The sequence below is a fragment of the Scyliorhinus torazame genome, chromosome 1 (assembly GCF_047496885.1).
Source record: "Scyliorhinus torazame isolate Kashiwa2021f chromosome 1, sScyTor2.1, whole genome shotgun sequence".
In the NCBI taxonomy this organism is placed as follows: domain Eukaryota; kingdom Metazoa; phylum Chordata; class Chondrichthyes; order Carcharhiniformes; family Scyliorhinidae; genus Scyliorhinus; species Scyliorhinus torazame.
In genome coordinates this window covers 289,223,212-289,241,429 of record NC_092707.1, presented here as the reverse complement: position 1 = coordinate 289,241,429, position 18,218 = coordinate 289,223,212, and the positions used below count along the sequence as shown (strand labels likewise).

General features: G+C 44.8%; 1 protein-coding gene across 5 annotated transcripts in view; it reads left to right on the top strand.

Moving 5' to 3' along the window:
* Positions 1-18,218, top strand: part of ehbp1 (EH domain binding protein 1) — a 569,586-nt gene that overhangs the window by 318,061 nt on the left and 233,307 nt on the right. For all 5 annotated transcript variants that reach the window (XM_072507229.1, XM_072507216.1, XM_072507208.1 and 2 more), the window contains 2 exons: positions 161-339; positions 8,347-8,395. In XM_072507229.1, the coding sequence (XP_072363330.1) occupies positions 161-339; positions 8,347-8,395 (228 nt within the window). The remainder of the gene's footprint in view (positions 1-160; positions 340-8,346; positions 8,396-18,218) is intronic.

The window sequence follows — 18,218 nt, the reverse complement described above, 5'->3', positions numbered from 1 at the left end:
AGCAGCTAGGATTTATATATGATTCCTGTCTGAATCAGTCATTATCGAAAACTGAATTTGGTAAAAATTGAAGCAGACATGGAAGATTCTAATCATCTGTTTAGATCAATTAGTCATAATTTTGATAACTTTGTTATTCTTCTCCTTCCTTTCTCCTTAGCCAAGCCCAATCCCAAGTCCAGTTCTGGGGAAAAAGCCAAATGCTACTCAGTCACTGCTTGCCTGGTGTAAAGAGGTGACGAGGAACTACAGAGGAGTGAAAATCACCAATTTCACCACGTCATGGAGAAATGGATTGGCTTTCTGTGCGATTCTGAATCACTTCCGGTCAGACTTAATGTAAGTAATGAAAGTATCTCTCACTAGTATGAAACACCTCACTTGTGTACCATTTGTTTCCAGCACTCCTGGTGTGAAATTCAACTTTACCAGAGGGGGCATAACAGGCAGAATCAGATTGTCTGCCTGTTATACAACTCAACTGATTGAGGTTGGACTAAATTTGGATTTCACCCCCACCAAAGTGTTGGCTCCGGTGAGAAAACTGGTGAGAATCCTACAGATGCTGACAGCGGGAAAACTCACTGAATATGGACACTCTTTAACAACGTTTTTTTTCCCCAGTTGATTCACACTGCACAAGTGGCCTCGATTCACAGCCTGATTCGCTCACCCCATGAAAGTTTAATTTCTGCAATCAGCTCCTTTTAAACACTTCCCCAGCACTTGTTCCAAGCCAAGTCCGGGGGAGGGGGGTGTAGATAATCTGCTCCTCACATCCCTGCGCATCCTACGGATCCCAGACTTCATCACCATCTGACCTGGCAGAACTCCCGCCTACACTCCTCATCAGTCTCGTTGCAGAACAAATTCGAGCATAACAGGAGTGAGTGTGCACAGCCTACCAGAGTCATGCTTGAGCTGAGATTCCCCGTGAGGAGAGAGCCCTTGAGCTGGCAGGCGAGGTGCAGAACCGCAGCAGTGCAGAGGACAAAGTGGGGGCAGAAGGAAAAAGTGAGAACTATCAAGACATGCAGCCATGATGCAAACCTCTTGTGAGTTAACTTTCTCCTGCCATTTATCCCCTGTGATGCACTAATGCGGATGGGATTAACGAGTAGGCAGATGTCTGGGCCTCTGACTGGTGAGCACCTCACAGCTGAATATCCACAGCAGTTGGAGGAAGGAACATCCCATGGAACCAGCATTCTTGAGGGGTCTCAGAGCCCAGGACTGAGCTCAGCCCCTGGCCGATGACGTGTTCTGGATTTGGTCATCCCAGAGCAGCTGGAACTGCAGAGGCAAAGTCACAAGCATCAGAAAGAGATGATAGCATCCTTCCTGGAACTGCAAGACCAACTGGAGGAGTCCCCATCGCCTTCTGTCCGAGGAGGCGGAGCTGCCACTCCAATGTAACAAGGCCAAAACTATGAGGATGGCATTGACAGTGGAGACTTTGTTGCAGGACGTACACTCCATGGCAGGGGATGTCTGCTCCATTCAGCTCATGAGCCCCATGGCATACATGCCCCCCATGAGCCCCTCATACATAAGGTGAAGAAAAACATCAGCACGGTAGCATTGTGGATAGCACAATTGCTTCACAGCTCCAGGGTCCCAGGTTTGATTCTGGCTTGGGTCACTGTCTGTGAGGAGTCTGCACATCCTCCCCGTGTGTGCGTGGGTTTCCTCCGGGTGCTCCGGTTTCCTCCCACAGTCCAAAGATGTGCAGGTTAGGTGGATTGGCCATGATAAATTGCCCTTAGTGCCCAAAATTGCCCTTAGTGTTGGGTGGGGTTACTGGGTTATGGGGATAGGGTGAAGGTGTTGACCTTGGGTAGGGTGCTCTTTCCAAGAGCCGGTGCAGACTCGATGAGCCGAATGGCCTGCTTCTGCAGTGTAAATTCTATGATAAACCTTCTATGATCAGGACCCCTGACCTCAGAGGGATAGAAGTAGCTGAGATTTGTCATCCAGCATCTTTGAACTCCATGGTAAGCCCTGTCATTGGCAGATGGTTGAGCTCTCTGTCAAGCAGGAATCTGACATATCGCTGAGGATGACAAGGGCATTGCTTTGTCCTCAATGCAAGTCATCATCATTCTCTTGCAAAGTCCGGCCAATTACTATAGCTCCCTACACATGAATGTAGGAACCACCACAAGGATCCCCCGCAGGCACCACATTATTGAATTGATGTCAGACCCTATGGTGGGAGAGCACTTCACTCCCTCGGTTTGGTTGTCCTAGGGAGGTTCTTCTAATTCCCCTCCAATCTCTTCCCGATCAAAGATGTGGCGCGCCTCCATCGCCTCCTGATCCAGCTGCTCTTTTTGCTGCAGTGCCTGGTTATGCAGAGCGCAGCAGACCACTATTATGTGAGACTCCCACTGAGTACTGTAGTGGAGGGATCCCCCGACCATTCTAGGCACTAGAACCGCATCTTGAGCAGTCCAATTGCCTGGTCGACCAGTGCGCGCATTTACACATGAGTCTCGCTGTAGCAAGTGTGTGTGGCCCCTGCACTGGTGTCATCCACCACCTGAGGTACCCTTTGTCCTTGAGGAGTCATCCCTCCAGTTGCTGCTCTCATTCAAAGACGGCTGGGATCTCTGAGCATTTCAAGATGTAACTATCCTGGACGCTCCCCGGGAAATAGGTACACACCTCCACGATGTGCATCGCATGGTCATAGACAAGCTGGACATTTAGAACAAAGAGAACAAAGAAAGTTACAGCACATGAACAGGCCCTTCGGTCCTCCCAGTCTGCGCCGATCCAGATCCTTTATCTAAACCTGTCTTCTATTTTCCAAGGATCTACTTCTCTCGTTCCTCGCCCCTTCATATATCTGTCTAGATGCATCTTAAATGATGCTATCGTGCCCGCCTCTACCACCTCCGCTGGCAAGGCGTACCAGGCACCCTCTGCGTAAAAAACTTTCCACGCACATCTCCCTTAAACCTTCCCCCTCTCACCTTGAAATCGTGACCCCTTGTAATTGACACCCCCACTCTTGGAAAAAGCTTGTTGCCATCCACCCTGTACATACCTCTCATAATTTTGTAGACCTCAATCAGGTCCCCCCTCAACCTCCGTCTTTCCAATGAAAACAATCCTAATCTACTCAACCTTTCTTCATAGCTAGCACCCTCCATACCAGGCAACATCCTGGTGAACCTCCTCTGCACCCTCTCTAAAGCATCCACATCCTTCTGGTAATGTGGCGACCAGAACTGCACGCAGTATTCCAAATGTGGCCTAACCAAAGTCCTATACAACTGTAACATGACCTGCCGACTCTTGTACTCAATACCCCATCCAATGAAGGCAAGCATGCAGTATGCCTTCTTGACCACTCTTATCGACCTGCGTTGCCACCTTCAGGGTACAATGGACCTGAACTCCCAGATCTCTCTGTACATCAATTTTCCCCAGGACTCTTCCATTGACCATATAGTCCGCTCTTGAATTAGATCTTCCAAAATGCATCACTTCGCATTTGCCTGGATTGAACTCCATCTGCCATTTCTCTGCCCAACTCTCCAATCTATCTATATTTTGCTGTACTTTCTGACAGTCCTCCTCGCTATCTGCAACTCCACCAATCTTAGTATCATCTACAAACTTGCTAATCAGACCACCTATACCTTCGTCCAGATCATTTATGTATATCACAAACAACAGTGGCCCGAGCACGGATCCCTGTGGAACACCACTAGCCACCTTTCTCCATTTTGAGACACTCCCACTCTCTATCTCCTGTTGCCCAGCCAGTTCTTTATCCATCTAGCTAGTACACCCTGAACCCCATACGACTTCACTTTTTCCATCAACCTGTCATGGAAACTTTATCAAACGCCTTACTGAAGTCCATGTATATGACATCTACAGCCCTTCAATTATCTTGTCACTTCCTCAAAGAATTCTATTAGGTTTGTAAGACATGACCTTCCCTGCACACAACCATGCTGGCTATCACTGATAAGTCTATTTTCTTCCAAATGTGAATAGATCCTATCCCTCAGTCTCTTCTCCAACAGTTTGCCTACCACTGACGTTAAGCTCACAGGTCTATAATTCCCAGGATTATCCCTGCTACCCTTAAACAAAGGGACAACATTAGCAATTGTCCAGTCCTCCGGGACCTCACCCGTGCTCAAGGATGCTGCAAAGATATCTGTTAAGGCCCCAGCTATTTTGTCCCTCGCTTCCCTCAGTAACCTGGGATAGATCCCATCCGGACCTGGGGACTTTAGGGAGCGGTATCCCTTGTGGTTCATAAATGGTGCCCCATGCAACCATGGAGACTGCAGAGCCACGTAGGTGCAGTCAATGATGCCCTGCAGCTGAGGCATACCTGCTTTGTGGGCGAAGCCCATGGCCCTTGCGTCCTGGCTCACCTGGTCCCGGTCTACAAGTCAACGTACATGTGGGTCCTCGTAAATAGCACATCTCAGACCTCCCTTATGCACTTGTGCACGGCTGACTGGGAAATGCTGCACAGGTAGCCTGTGCTGCTCTGAAACAAGCTACTGGCATAGAGGTTCAGAGCAACAGTAACTTTAAGGGCCACATGCAATGGGTGAGATCCCATTCCATGTGAAGCAAACTCTTAGATCATCTGGCACAGGTGGTCCCCAGGACAGACGCAGACAACTCCGGCACAGGAGCTCTGACATCTGGAGGTAGGAAGTTTGACATTGGAATACCCTTGGCCGGGATTGTTTTCTCCTAGGCTCTGCCATCTATTGTCCTGCTCCTGGAAATTAATGGGATGCTATGAGCGCCTCCTCACTCCTCTGCAGGGCGCTGGTTCTGGCCGTATGCAGTGGCATGTCGATGTCGCTGCTACAGGTCGATCGCATTCAATAGAATAGCCAACTTGACTGGCTCCATGTTTCTTCAAGATCATAAACTGAAAGGAAGAGAGCGATTGAGGATTCCTGACAATGCCCTGACCCTCAGCCCTCTTAGCATCTGGGACATCCACCCATGCGCTTTCCCCTATTTGAGCACCTTTCCACTAAGTCTCACTCCCTTTCCAATACACAATAGCCACTTCCCCACAGATGACCCTCTCAACCTCTCAACTCCACCTGAATGAAGCGCTTCATCACTTGAGAGTCTCAGTGGTCCCGAAACACCCCACCCCCACCCCCCGACAGTTTAGTGCATTCAATGGGTCAGCGTTCTAATCTCATGGGCCCCATCATCGTTTTGACACAAACACGGGGAGAATGTGCAAACTCCACACAGACAGTGACCCAGAACCGGGGGCGAACCTGGGACCTCGGTGCTGTGAGGCAGCAGGACTAATCCACTGCGCCACTGTGAACTGTTTTAATAATCTGAGACAATGCGCCCCATCATCGCTTTGAATGAGGTAAGTGATGAGAGACTTCACCATAACGCCTTGCACTGAGGGCCACATCTATGTCACCTCTCCGTTATGTAGGCATGTGTATGAGCCTTGGGGTTCCTCCAGCTATTTTGATTACCATTAATAACCAAGTAAACAAAATCAAATGAACAGCTGGACAAATTAAAGGGATATAAAGGGATAGTTTCTTAAAGGAAAACTGCCATAAACAAAATGCGAATCACAAATGAGACTTAAAACATGAAACCAAAATGTGAGTAATGGGTTCAAAAATTAGATTCCAATCAATATACCGACTTAATTCGCTAAATGATTTTCTTTTTTGAGTACCAATTTTTTTTTTCCAATTAAGGGCCAATTTAGCATGGCCAACACCACCCCCCTTCCTTTCCCTTCTGTTGGTATAGAGGCGAGGGTATCTGGTCTCTGCAGCGCAAAGTTTAGTGCTTGTACTATTTGTGTTTTGTAGAAATGTGTTGTGAACTTTTTAAAAATAAATTTAGAGTACCCAATTCATTTTTTTCAATTAAGGGGCAATTTAGCGTGGCCGATCCACCTAACCTGCACATCTTTGGGTTGTGGGGGCAAAACCCACACAAACACGGGGAGAATGTGCAAACTCCACACAGACAGTGACCCAGAACCGGGGGCGAACCCGGGACCTCGGTGCCGTGAGGCAGCAGGGCTAACCCACTGCGCCACTGTGAACTGTTTTAATAATCTGAGTATCCACCCCCCCCCCCTCGCCGTACATTGATACTGAGGGGACGATACACTGTTTCTCCAACACAAAATTAGTGTTTGTACCGTTTGGTCTTGAATATATTTTTTACTGTTTTCATAAAGAGATATGGCCAACACCGCACCCCTTGCTTTCCCTTCTGTGGTACAGAGGCGAGGGTATCTGGTCTCTCCAGCGCAAAGCTTAATGCACGTACCGTTTTTCTTTGTACAACTGTGTTGTGAACTGTTTTAATAATCTATCCTACCCCCCTCCCCATACGTTGGTATTGAGGGGAGGGTACCCTGTTTCTCCAACATAAAATTAGTGTTTGTAATGTTGGCCTTGTATATATATTTTATTGTTTTAATAAAAAGATATGGCCAATTCACCTACCCACCTTTTTGGGTTGTGGGGGTGACACCCACGCAGACATGGGAAGAATATGCAAATTCCATTAATTCGCACAATTGACTCATCAAGCAGGGGTCAGGGAGCTGATCCGGCAACTGGTTTCCCCTTGTGGCAGGCGAGGCATACCTGATTTGTGTGAAGATTGCAATTAGCATGTCTACTTCTTCCTTGGAGGGCACTCTCATTCCCCAGCTCACTAGGGCTGAGGATTAAACAAGCCTTCCAACTTGAACAGCCAGCCACCTAGAAACTAACCTCTGACAGCCTGGTCTCCATAACCAGTGACCATGAACTTCCACACAGCTCATGCTCTCTGGCTTCACCATTCAGCCTGAATCTGGCGGTGGGGGGGGGGGGGGATTCATTCTCACTGCAGTCAACCTTTCCCTACGTAAGGGTGTTAAGGCCTCAAGAGGCTGGGAAACACCCCTTGTCAAAGTCCCTCACTCTGCCCATTCAGCCTCAAGAACCTTACAGTCGCCCCCTGTGAATTCATCTGCTCCATTCCACTTCCCAGCTGCCACTCGGGAGGGCCATCCCTCAGAGGCGATATTGCCACAAGCCCAGCTAGGAGGACACAGGAAACACTGCCTGTAAACCAGCCGCCAGACCCCTTGACATCTAGAGGCTTACAGCCACGAAGGGCTGCTAAGGCCTGCGAGCGACACCACCCTCCAAATGCCGAGATGAACCCCTCAGCCCTGAGTTGAACCTATCTGGGTCCCCCGCATTCTCTCTGATACCCCTCTGCGAGTGGCATGCTGGAGGGTGATGGCGACCTGAGCATTCACCTCGAATATCACCTTCGGAGGTGAGGTTGCCAGGTTCTTATTTTTATACAGCTGTTGTAAATTGCTGTCGACCAATGGATATTCACTGAGTGGGGAACTCCCAGAGGGAAGGCTCATTAATATTATAATGTATTGAAATTAAGTTCCTGGCCTTCCATGGTGGATTTGTCATCATGCCACTGGCGAGGGGCTGGAAAATGAGAATCACGGTCTCGCCAGGGAGAATCGCATTTCCGATTGTTGCTGCATTTTCTGCCCGCATAGCCGTTCTCACTGACGGCTAACGCAGTCTCAAAATCTCCCCCGTGTCTCTTCTCCATTCCTCCACCCCGTAAAATGATGGGAGAGAAGCCCTGTCTTAAATATTTTTAAAATAAATTTAGAATACCCAATTCTTTTTTCTTCCCCAATGGAGGAGCAATTTAGCGTGGCCAATCCACCTACCCTGCACATCTTTGGGTTGTGGAGGTGAGACCCCCACGCAGACACTGGGACAATGTGCAAACTCCACACGGACAGTGACCCGGAGTTAGGATCGGACCCGGGCTCCCTATGCCATGAGGCAGCTGTGCTAACCATGCCGTGCCACCCCGAGGGAGAGAAGTCCTGTCATTCAAACTTATTTTTTCTCATTTGTATTGCTAAAACAACATTGATAGTCTTCAGAAAATTTACAAATAAAATGTTGGCACTGAAATGAATAAGCCACACAAGCTTTTACCTCTGCGCTGACAGCAAAGGATTACTGCATGTTAAATGTGTTTAAAAAGGCTAGCCTCTGGTGTTCGCCTCTTCACTTCACTGCTAGATGGAAATGCTTTGGGGGAAAACTGTGATTTTGTGGTTACTTTTATTTTCCACTCTGCTTGTTTTGTTGATTGCTTTACAATGGAATCACCACTTGCTATATAATGCCATTATTGCTATGAATATTTTCATGTTGTGTATGTTACTTCATTTAAAGTGAGCACTAAATATCCTCTGCTTTCTTGTCCTCTCCTCTCTTCCCCCACCCCCCGCCAACACCCTCGCCCCAGTGACTACAAATCTCTGAATCCTCAGGATATTAAAGAAAACAACAAAAAGGTAAGAACCGCCACAGAAAATGACATGTCTGCAATTTTGGTTTCACCAGTGCTCTTTTAGTAATCCCTAGAAGGTGAGGTTGTTTTGTAAGGTTATAATTGCTGCTCGCAGAAGGTAATCTCCCCTGCAGTTTTATCTGATGCATTATCGACTCCTGTTTGCATTGGTCACAAACGTTTTAAATCTTCTGGAAGAAAGTCTCTGTAATACAGATATACCTTGCTGTGGCTTTCATCCATGTATTATAGAGCAGATTTTTTTTAAAGGTGACGAAGAGTTTTAACAGAAACCTTCATCTGTTCATTCCATTGCCGATTTCTATAAATTTTATTCGTGCCTTGAGTCATTAATATATAACTGAGTTTTGAGAGCTGTCTTAAGCAGATTTTACCCTTTGTGCAGCTCATTTCTTCCTTCTGCTTTGGCCTCTTGTTTGAGAGCCACATTAAGTATCTTGGTTGCTTCCTGCAGGTTTATTTCCTGTCTTCTCACAGTTCTGACTGATAACCCCTACTGCCCTTGTTTGGAATGAATGCAAAATGGAGAACAATGCCTGCGTATAGTAACCATGCAAATGCATAAAGTTTCTGCCATTTCCTCCTCCTAACCAATTAACACAACAACTCAAAATGAATGAATGCTTTCTTTGAGGCCAGAGTCTTTCTCCCTCCTCCCCATTTACCAGTTAAAATGAAGTTGCAGGTGATCGTTGCAAGGGCAGTAGAGGTTAAATTGAAGGAACGACTCTGTTATGTGATGGGCAATGCCAGGTCAGATCATAACCTCAGTGCTTCAGTTCATTGAAATTTAGAAGCAAATATATTTTAAAATAATGACTCAAACAGATACATATCAATTAGAAAATAAATTGTGTTCCATAAATCCTAATAGCAGTTTCTCACAACCAGTTATTAAAACCACATGGAATGTACTGGCAATCTGATTCCTGCCTGATATGTTAGTGCATTGTGTATTGAGAAATATTTAGAGTTTTGCCAGTGGTGCTGTTGTTGTTGATGGACAGCATTGATGTCTGTCAATCAACCTGTCATTGCTATATTAGAGCATTAGTTTTGCAGATGAGAATGTAAAGCTATTGTGTCCATTCTTTCATGTTTTTCAGGAATATGGGGTATAGAAACAATTCAAATAAATAATGCAAATTGAAGCAGACAAAACTTTAATTACATTGCTTAATATTGATGTTGACCCTCCGTGATTAAAATTCCATTTTGTTCCCTGAAAATATTTAAGTTTAATATGTAGCACATCATAGAGTAGAGGACAAAAATGTGAACACTTGTAGTTTTCACTGCCTTTAGTAATTTGTTTTTTTTCCCACTCAGAATTTAAATATAGCCTTTACCTTAAATATGATATTTGGATTATTTATTTCCATTATTTTGTTAATGTTGAATAATTTCAATTAGTTTATTGCTCTGCCTTCCTCCCCAAAGAATGTTATCCGAAAGAGGAATTTCCCCACCTGACACATTGGGTGGTGAGTTTAAAAAACATACATGCAGCTATTATATTACAAAATACACCAGTTTCATAGAATTTACAGTGCAGAAGGAGGCCATTCAGCCCATCGAGTCTGCACCGGCTCTTGGAAAGAGCACCCTACCCAAGGTCCACACCTCCACCCTATCCCCATAACCCAGTAACCCCACCCAACACTCGGCAATTTTGGACACGAAGGGCAATTTATCATGTCCAATCCACCTAACCTGCACATCTTTGGACTGTGGGAGGAAACCGGAGCACCCGGAGGAAACCCACGCACACACGGGGAGGATGTGCAGACTCCGCACAGACAGTGACCCAAGCCGGAATCGAACCTGAGACCCTGAAGCTGTGAAGCAATTGTGCTATCCACAATGCTACCGTGCTGCCCCGTGAGTTGAGAAAGCAGTATGGATAATATGAATATTAGTTCTGGTTTTACCTAGGAAAGTGGTCTTAAAAGTTGAAGAAAATTATTCCATTGAAACCAGTTTACTCTCTATATACCAAAAGCTCCTTCACTCCATACTAAACCACCTGATAAATAAATTACCAGAATGTGATTGCTACTATAGAGTTATAGAATCATAAATGGTTACACCACAGAAGAAGGCTATTCATTCTGTCATGTCCATGCCAGCTCTCTGCAAGAGCATCTCAGCGAATCCCACCTCCTGTCATTTCCTTGTATGCTTGAATTTCTTTCTCTTCAGATACTGATCCAATTCCCCTTTGAAAACTACGATTGAATATATCTCCACCATGCTGTCAGGTAGTGCATTCCAGATCCCTATCCATTTGCTGCCTGAGAAAGTTTTTCTTCACATAGGCTTTGGTTCGGTTGTCATTCACTTTATATCGGCCTAACCTCTCCTTTTTTTAGAGTACCCAATTATTATTTTTTTCCAATTAAGGGGCAATTTAGCGTGGCCGATCCACCTAAGCTGCACATCTTTGGGTTGTGGGGGTGAAACCCACGCAGACACAGGGAGAATGTGCAAACTCCACACAGACAGTGACCCAGGGCATGGATTCGAACCCGGATCCTCAGTGCTGTAGTCCCAGTGCTAACCACTGCGCCATGTGCCGCCCCTAATCTCTCCTTTTATTACCTTTTGGATTTTCTTTTATGTTCGCTGCCAGCCTCTTTTCATACTCCCTTTGCTTCTCTTATTTATTTTTTCACTTCCCTTCTAAACTTTTTATATTCAACCTGGCAAATATGAAGATTGCATAAATTTAGAATCTAATGCTTTAAATTTCAATGCTTGCTTAATTGTGAATCATCAAATTACTGGAAAGATTCTTGGAAGCAAACTTTAAAATGTCAGTGCATCATATATTACAGATGATCCAATTGTTGCAAAATATTGTACATGTGTAGTATTACCTTTCAATTCATTAGTTTGTTTTGATTAGTATTATAATTTTTTTAATATTTAATTGGGCCAAGGGTTAGGAGTTGTCCACAGGTAAGGGCTAGCAGATGGTATTCTGTCATAATCTAAGAATAATAATAATCACTTATTGTCACAAGTAGGCTTCAATTATGTTATTGTGAAAAACCCCTAGTCGCCACATTCCAACGCCTGTTCGGGGAGACCGGTATGAGAATTGAACCCGCGCTGCTGGCCTTGTTCTGCATTACAAGCCAGCTGTTTAGCCCACTGTGCTAAACCAGCCCCTAGTTAACACTTGGGGGAAATAAATCTGTTAACATTTTCATAATTAAGCAAAAAGATGGACAGTTAAGCAGAAGTGAACAAGCTATGAAAGCTAACAGCTACAAACTTTGTGATCACAAAATCGTGACCAGCCACTTTGTGATGAACCAGAGTCATTTTTGTAGCATCCAGGTTCGAAACTGCCAAATGCAAAGCCAAGATTGACCTCAGTAGTATATAGATTATATTCACCACTAGACCAGTTAATCCAAGTTGTTTTATTAATTAGACTTTGAGTTGAAAGATTTTGAAAGAAAAGAAAACGAATGTGTCAACACAAATCCGTCTTGGGCTGTAACTGGCTATAGTATAGTAAATTATTGGGAATGGCAATAGTTCTGATAGGTACGTTTAAAATATTTACAGGATTATGGAAGTGACTGCAAAATAATCTAATTTAAATTGTTCAGCGGACTGCCTATGAGAGCAAAATGCAGATAATCTGGTAAATTTGACTTTCTGTCGTTCGCTGATTTTTTTATTCATCCCTGTTACTACTTCTGGCTTCAATTGTGTTTTAGCTCTTGGAAGAGTAACTTGGGTGCAGCTCACGAGTCACTCAACTGGGCTACTTTCCATTCCCTCCGCTTCTCTACTCTAGGATTGCCATGTAGCCACTTGCACTGAATCTGCTCACGATTCTTTGGCATTCCATTTGACTGATGATAGTGTGGAAATGCTGAACTCCCCAATCATTTACAAAGCACTGGATTCTTCACTTGTGAACTGAGGCTGGTTGTCACTCATCATGATGTAAGGAATGCCATAAACAACTGGTGTGCTTTCAGGCATTCTGCGATCTCACTGGTGGTCATTGACGTCAACATGTCTAACTCCCAGTAATCTGAATAGTAGTCAATGGTGATGAGATAGTCAGTTACAAAGACTGCGCCTTATGAAACACTGCAAACCTCTTCTGATATTTAGAGGGTTTCCCGTCCAAGCTTTTAACTTGTTTCAGCTGAGAAGAATGTATTTTGTTTAGTGTCTTCTATTTGGAACAGCACATCTTCTTTCTTCCCATTGGTTTGGAGCTCTCAGCTTAGTTTTCCCTCTTGGAGTAGGCATTGTTCTGTCATAGCCTTAACTTTATATTTGGCAGCTTCACTTTTGGGTCATCATCTTGAGAAACTCCACACGAATCTGCGAGGTTCATGATGTTGCATGTAGCATCAGTGTCTTTCTGACACTTGATGCTCTCCTTCTACAGTCATCATTCCAATAGTTACAAACTGTTGTTTTCCTTGAGACTTGAGGGTGCCAATCTGTTTTATTTAAATTATTTGTTGTGGCTAGGCCAGTGTTTAGAAGTGTTTAACCTGTTCCACGGTGTCGAGTGATTTGTCAGATTCATCACCCGACACCTCTCCACCATCTTTATTGACTTGCTTTTCTTCTTTCCTGCAAAATATCTGTGTTCACAATAATTCAGCTTCCTGCAGCCAGAGCACTGCTTTCCCCACACTGGATGTGATTCATTTTCTTTTGTGTAATGTTCTCCATGATATTTACATCCAGTTCTCCGGCCTTGATCTTTCAAGGCCATTCTGCAAATAGTTCTTCCTTCTCTCCATTGTTTTGTGCTTGGGAGACAGAGTGTAAAGCCTCACGTCCTCCCAGCATTTCTGCTCCCCAATGAGGCCTTGGTGTGGTAAACCTTGTACGCTACTCTTATTAGTTCAGGCTTCTTGATTACCTCTATGGCAATTTCATAGTTTTACCATTGAAACGGTAAGAATTTCCAGTGTGTTTTCAAATCTGACTTCATCTCCATAGAATAAGTACTGGAATAGTCAAAACCATGCTTTTATTTTTAATTTAAAGTACCCAATTCTTTTTCTTCCCAATTAAGGAGCAATTTAGCATGGCCAATCCACCTAGCCTGCACATCTTTGGGTTGTGGTGTGAGACCCATGAAAAATCGGGGGAAAAGTGGAAACTCCACATGGACAGTGACTTGGGGTGGGATCAAATCCAGGTCCTCAGCAGACGTCAAAACCATGCTGACTAATCCAGTGACTAATGTCCTGTACAAAGTTGCAGACTGAAGTTTTAATGATTCTCTGCTGGCTATCTTGCAGCTATTAAAAATCCAACAAATGTCAAGTGGTGGTTAAAATGGCTTCTGCCTTTCTGCACCAAGGATGACATCAGGAATCACATGGCTATGCTAAGCCTCTGGCCACATTGCAAAAAGACACTCCCGCAAACACAAACCGTGGATATCAAATTAAAAATGCCGTCAAAAATTGCCATGGACCACAGTTAATGTTCTGCTATTTTATTATATACAAAGTCAAAAACAAGTTGTGTTTTGATAAACTGGTCCTTCTCTCCACATTACTTGGTTCTATAAAAGACCTTTGTTACGATCCTGGATGAGAACCCAACTATTTGCAATTTGTAAAAATGTTACTGCACCACAGGAGTGATAACACTGACCCATAGGTATATTTTATGTTAACACAAATTTTAATCACATAATCAACCACGTTATGACAGAGAAATAGCCTTACAGTTCACCGTTACCACAGTTCTTTTTTAAAAATAAATTTAGAGTACCCAATTCATTCTTTTTTTCCAATTAAGGGGCAATTTAGCGTGGCCAATCCACCTAGCCTGCACATCTTTGGGTTGTGGGGGCGAAACCCACGCAAACACGGGGGGAATGTGCAAACTCCACACGGACAGTGACCCAGAGCCGGGATCGAACCTGGGACCTCGGCGCTGTGAGGCTGCAGGGTTAACCTGCGCCACCGTGCTGCCCCGTTACCACGGTTCTTAAATGAAAGAAGAAACTAACTTCCTACACCTGTCACTATATTCCAATTAAGCACACCACAATATAGTTCAAATGCCACTCATGGATACAGTTAACAACCAGGTTTTTTACTTGCTTTTCTCAGTGCAGTATCTTTGGAGAGAGAACCTTTCAGGACCAAAACTAACACCTCTGTTGAGATTAAAATCCTAGGAAGAATTACATTTTTCAGACCATAAGACCATAAGACATAGGAGCGCAAGTAAGGCCATTCAGCCCATCAAGTCCATTCCACCATTCAATCATGGCTGATTTCAACTCCATTTACCCGCTCTCTCTCCATAGCCCTTAATTCCTCAAGAAATCAAGAATTTATCAACTTCTGTTTTAAAGAGACTCAACGTCCCGGCCTCCACGCCCTCTGTGGTTCCACAGACCCACCACTCTCTGGCTGAAGAAATTTCTCCTCATCTCTGTTCTAAAGTGACTCCCTTTTATTCTAAGGCTGTGCCCCCGGGTCCTAGTCTCCCCAGCTAATGGAAACAACTTCCCTACGTCCACCCTATCTAAGCCATTCATTATCTTGTAAGTTTCTATTCGATCTCCCCTCAACCTCCTAAACTCCAATAAATATAATCCCAGGATCCTCAGACGTTCATCGTATGTTAGGCCTACCATTCCTGGGATCATCCGTGTGAATCTCCGTTGGACCCGCTCGAGTGCCAGTATGTCCTTCCTGAGGTGTGGGGCCCCAAATTGCTCACAGTATTCTAAATGGGGCCTAACTAAATACTTTGGATGGGGTGGTGTTTGTGCAGTGTGTCCAGGAAACTTTTCTAACACAGTATGTAGATTGTCCGACCAGAGGGGAGGCAATATTGGATTTGGTACTTGGTAATGAACCAGGGCAAGTGATAGATTTGTTAGTGGGGGAGCATTTTGGAGATAGTGATCACAGTTCTGTGACTTTCACTTTAGTAATGGAGAGGGATAGGTGCGTGCAACAGGGCAAGGTTTACAATTGGGGGAAGGGTAAATACGATGTTGTCAGACAAGAATTGAAGTGCATAAGTTGGGAACATAGGCTGGCAGGGAAGGACACAAGTGAAATGTGGAACTTGTTCAAGGAACAGGTGCTATGTGTCCTTGATATGTATGTCCCTGTCAGGCAGGGAAGAGATGGTCGAGTGAGGGAACCATGGTTGACAAGAGAGGTTGAATGTCTTGTTAAGAGGAAAAAGGAGACTTATGTAAGGCTGAGGAAACAAGGTTCGGACAGGACGCTGGAGGGATACAAGATAGCCAGGAGGGAACTGAAGAAAGGGATTAGGAGAGCTAAGAGAGGGCATGAACAATCTTTGGCGGGTAGGATCAAGAAAAACCCCAAGGCCTTTTACACATATGTGAGAAATATGAGACTGACTAGAGCGAGGGTAGGTCCGATCAAGGACAGTAGCGGGAGATTGTGTATTGAGTCTGAAGAGATAGGAGAGGTCTTGAATGAGTACTTTTCTTCTGTATTTACAAATGAGAGGGGCCATATTGTTGGAGAGGACAGTGTGAAACAGACTGGTAAGCTCGAGGAAATACTTGTTAGGAAGGAAGATGTGTTGGGCATTTTGAAAAACTTGAGGATAGACAAGTCCCCCGGGCCTGATGGGATATATCCAAGGATTCTATGGGAAGCAAGAGATGAAATTGCAGAGCCGTTGGCAATGATCTTTTCGTCCTCACTGTCAACAGGGATGGTACCAGGGGATTGGAGAGTGGCGAATGTCGTATCCCTGATCAAAAAAGGGACTAGGGATAACTCTGGGAATTACAGGCCAGTTAGTCTTACTTCGGTGGTAGGCAAAGTAATGGAAAGAGTACTGAAGGATAGGATTTCTGAGCATCTGGAAAGTCACTGCTTGATTAGGGATAGTCAGCACGGATTTGTGAGGGGTAGGTCTTGCTTTACAAGTCTTATTGAATTCTTTGAGGAGGTGACCAAGCATGTGGATGAAGGTAAAGCAGTGGATGTAGTGTACATGGATTTTAGTAAGGCATTTGATAAGGTTCCCCATGGTAGGTGTATGCAGAAAGTAAGAAGGCATGGGATAGTGAGAAATTTGGCCAGTTAGATAACAAACTGGCTAACTGATAGAAGTCAGAGAGTGGTGGTGGATGGCAAATATTCAGCCTAGATCCCACTTACCAGTGGCGTACCGCAGGGATCAGTTCTGGGTCCTCTGCTGTTTGTGATTTTCATTAATGACTTGGATGAGGGAGTTGAAGGGTGGGTCAGTAAATTTGCAGACGATACGAAGATTGGTGGAGTTGTGGATAGTGAGGAGGGCTGCTGTCGGCTGCAAAGAGACATAGATAGGGTGCAGAGCTGGGCTGAGAAGTGGCAGATGGAGTTTAACCCTGAAAAGTGTGAGGTTGTCCATTTTGAAAGGACAAATATGAATGCGGAATACAGGGTTAACGGTAGAGTTCTTGACAATGTGGAGGAGCAGAGAGATCTTGGGGTCTATGTTCATACATCTTTGAAAGTTGCCACTCAAGTGGGTAGAGCTGTGAAGAAGGCCTATGGTGTGCTAGCGTTCTTTAACAGAGGGATTGAATTTAAGAGCCGTGAGGTGATGATGCAGCTGTACAAAACGTTGGTAAGGCCACATTTGGAGTACTGTGTACAGTTCTGGTCGCCTCATTTTAGGAAGGATGTGGAAGCTTTGGAAAAGGTGCAAAGGAGATTTACCAAGATGTTGCCTGGAATGGAGAGTAGGTCTTACGAGGAAAGGTTGAGGGTGCTAGGCCTTTTCTCATTAGAACGGAGAAGGATGAGGGGCGACTTGATAGAGGTTTATAAGATGATCAGGGGAATAGATAGAGTAGACAGTCAGAGACTTTTTCCCCGGGTGGAACAAACCATTACAAGGGGACATAAATTTAAGGTGAATGGTGGAAGATATAGGGGGATGTCAGAGGTAGGTTCTTTATCCAGAGAATAGTGGGGACATGGAATGCACTGCCTGTGGAAGTAGTTGAGTCGGAAACATTAGGGACCTTCAAGAGCTATTGGATAGGTACATGGATTACGCTAGAATGATATAGTGTAGATTAATTTGTTCTTAAGGGCAGCACGGTAGCATTGTGGATAGCACAATTGCTTCACAGCTCCAGGGTCCCAGGTTCGATTCCGGCTTGGGTCGCTGTCTGTGCGGAGTCTGCGCACCCTCCCCATGTGTGCGTGGGTTTCCTCCAGGTGCTCCGGTTTCCTCCCACAGTCCAGAGATGTGCAGGTTAGGTGGATTGGTCATGATAAATTGCACTTAGTGTCCAAAATTGCCCTTAGTGTTGGGTGGAGGTGTTGACCTTGGGTAGGGTGCTCTTTCCACGAGCTGGTGCAGACTCAATGGGCCGAATGGCCTCCTTCTGCACTGTAAATTCTATGATAATCTATGATTAATCTAGGACAAAGGTTCGGCACACCATCGTGGGCCGAAGGGCCTGTTCTGTGCTGTATTTTTCTATGTTCTATGTTCTAACTAGTGCTTTATAAAGCTTCAGAAGTACATCTCTGCTTTTATATTCCAAGCCTCTTGAGATAAATGACAACATTGCATTTGCTTTCTTAATTACGGACTCAACCTGCAAGATTACCTTTAGAGAATCCTGGACTAGGACTCCCAAGTCCCTTTGCACTTCAGCATTATGAATTTTGTCACCGTTTAGAAAATAGTCCATGCCTCTTATTCTTTTTTCCAAAGTGCAAGACCTCGCACTTGCCCACGTTCAATTTCATCAGCCATTTCTTGGACCACTCTCCTAAACTGTCTAAATCTTT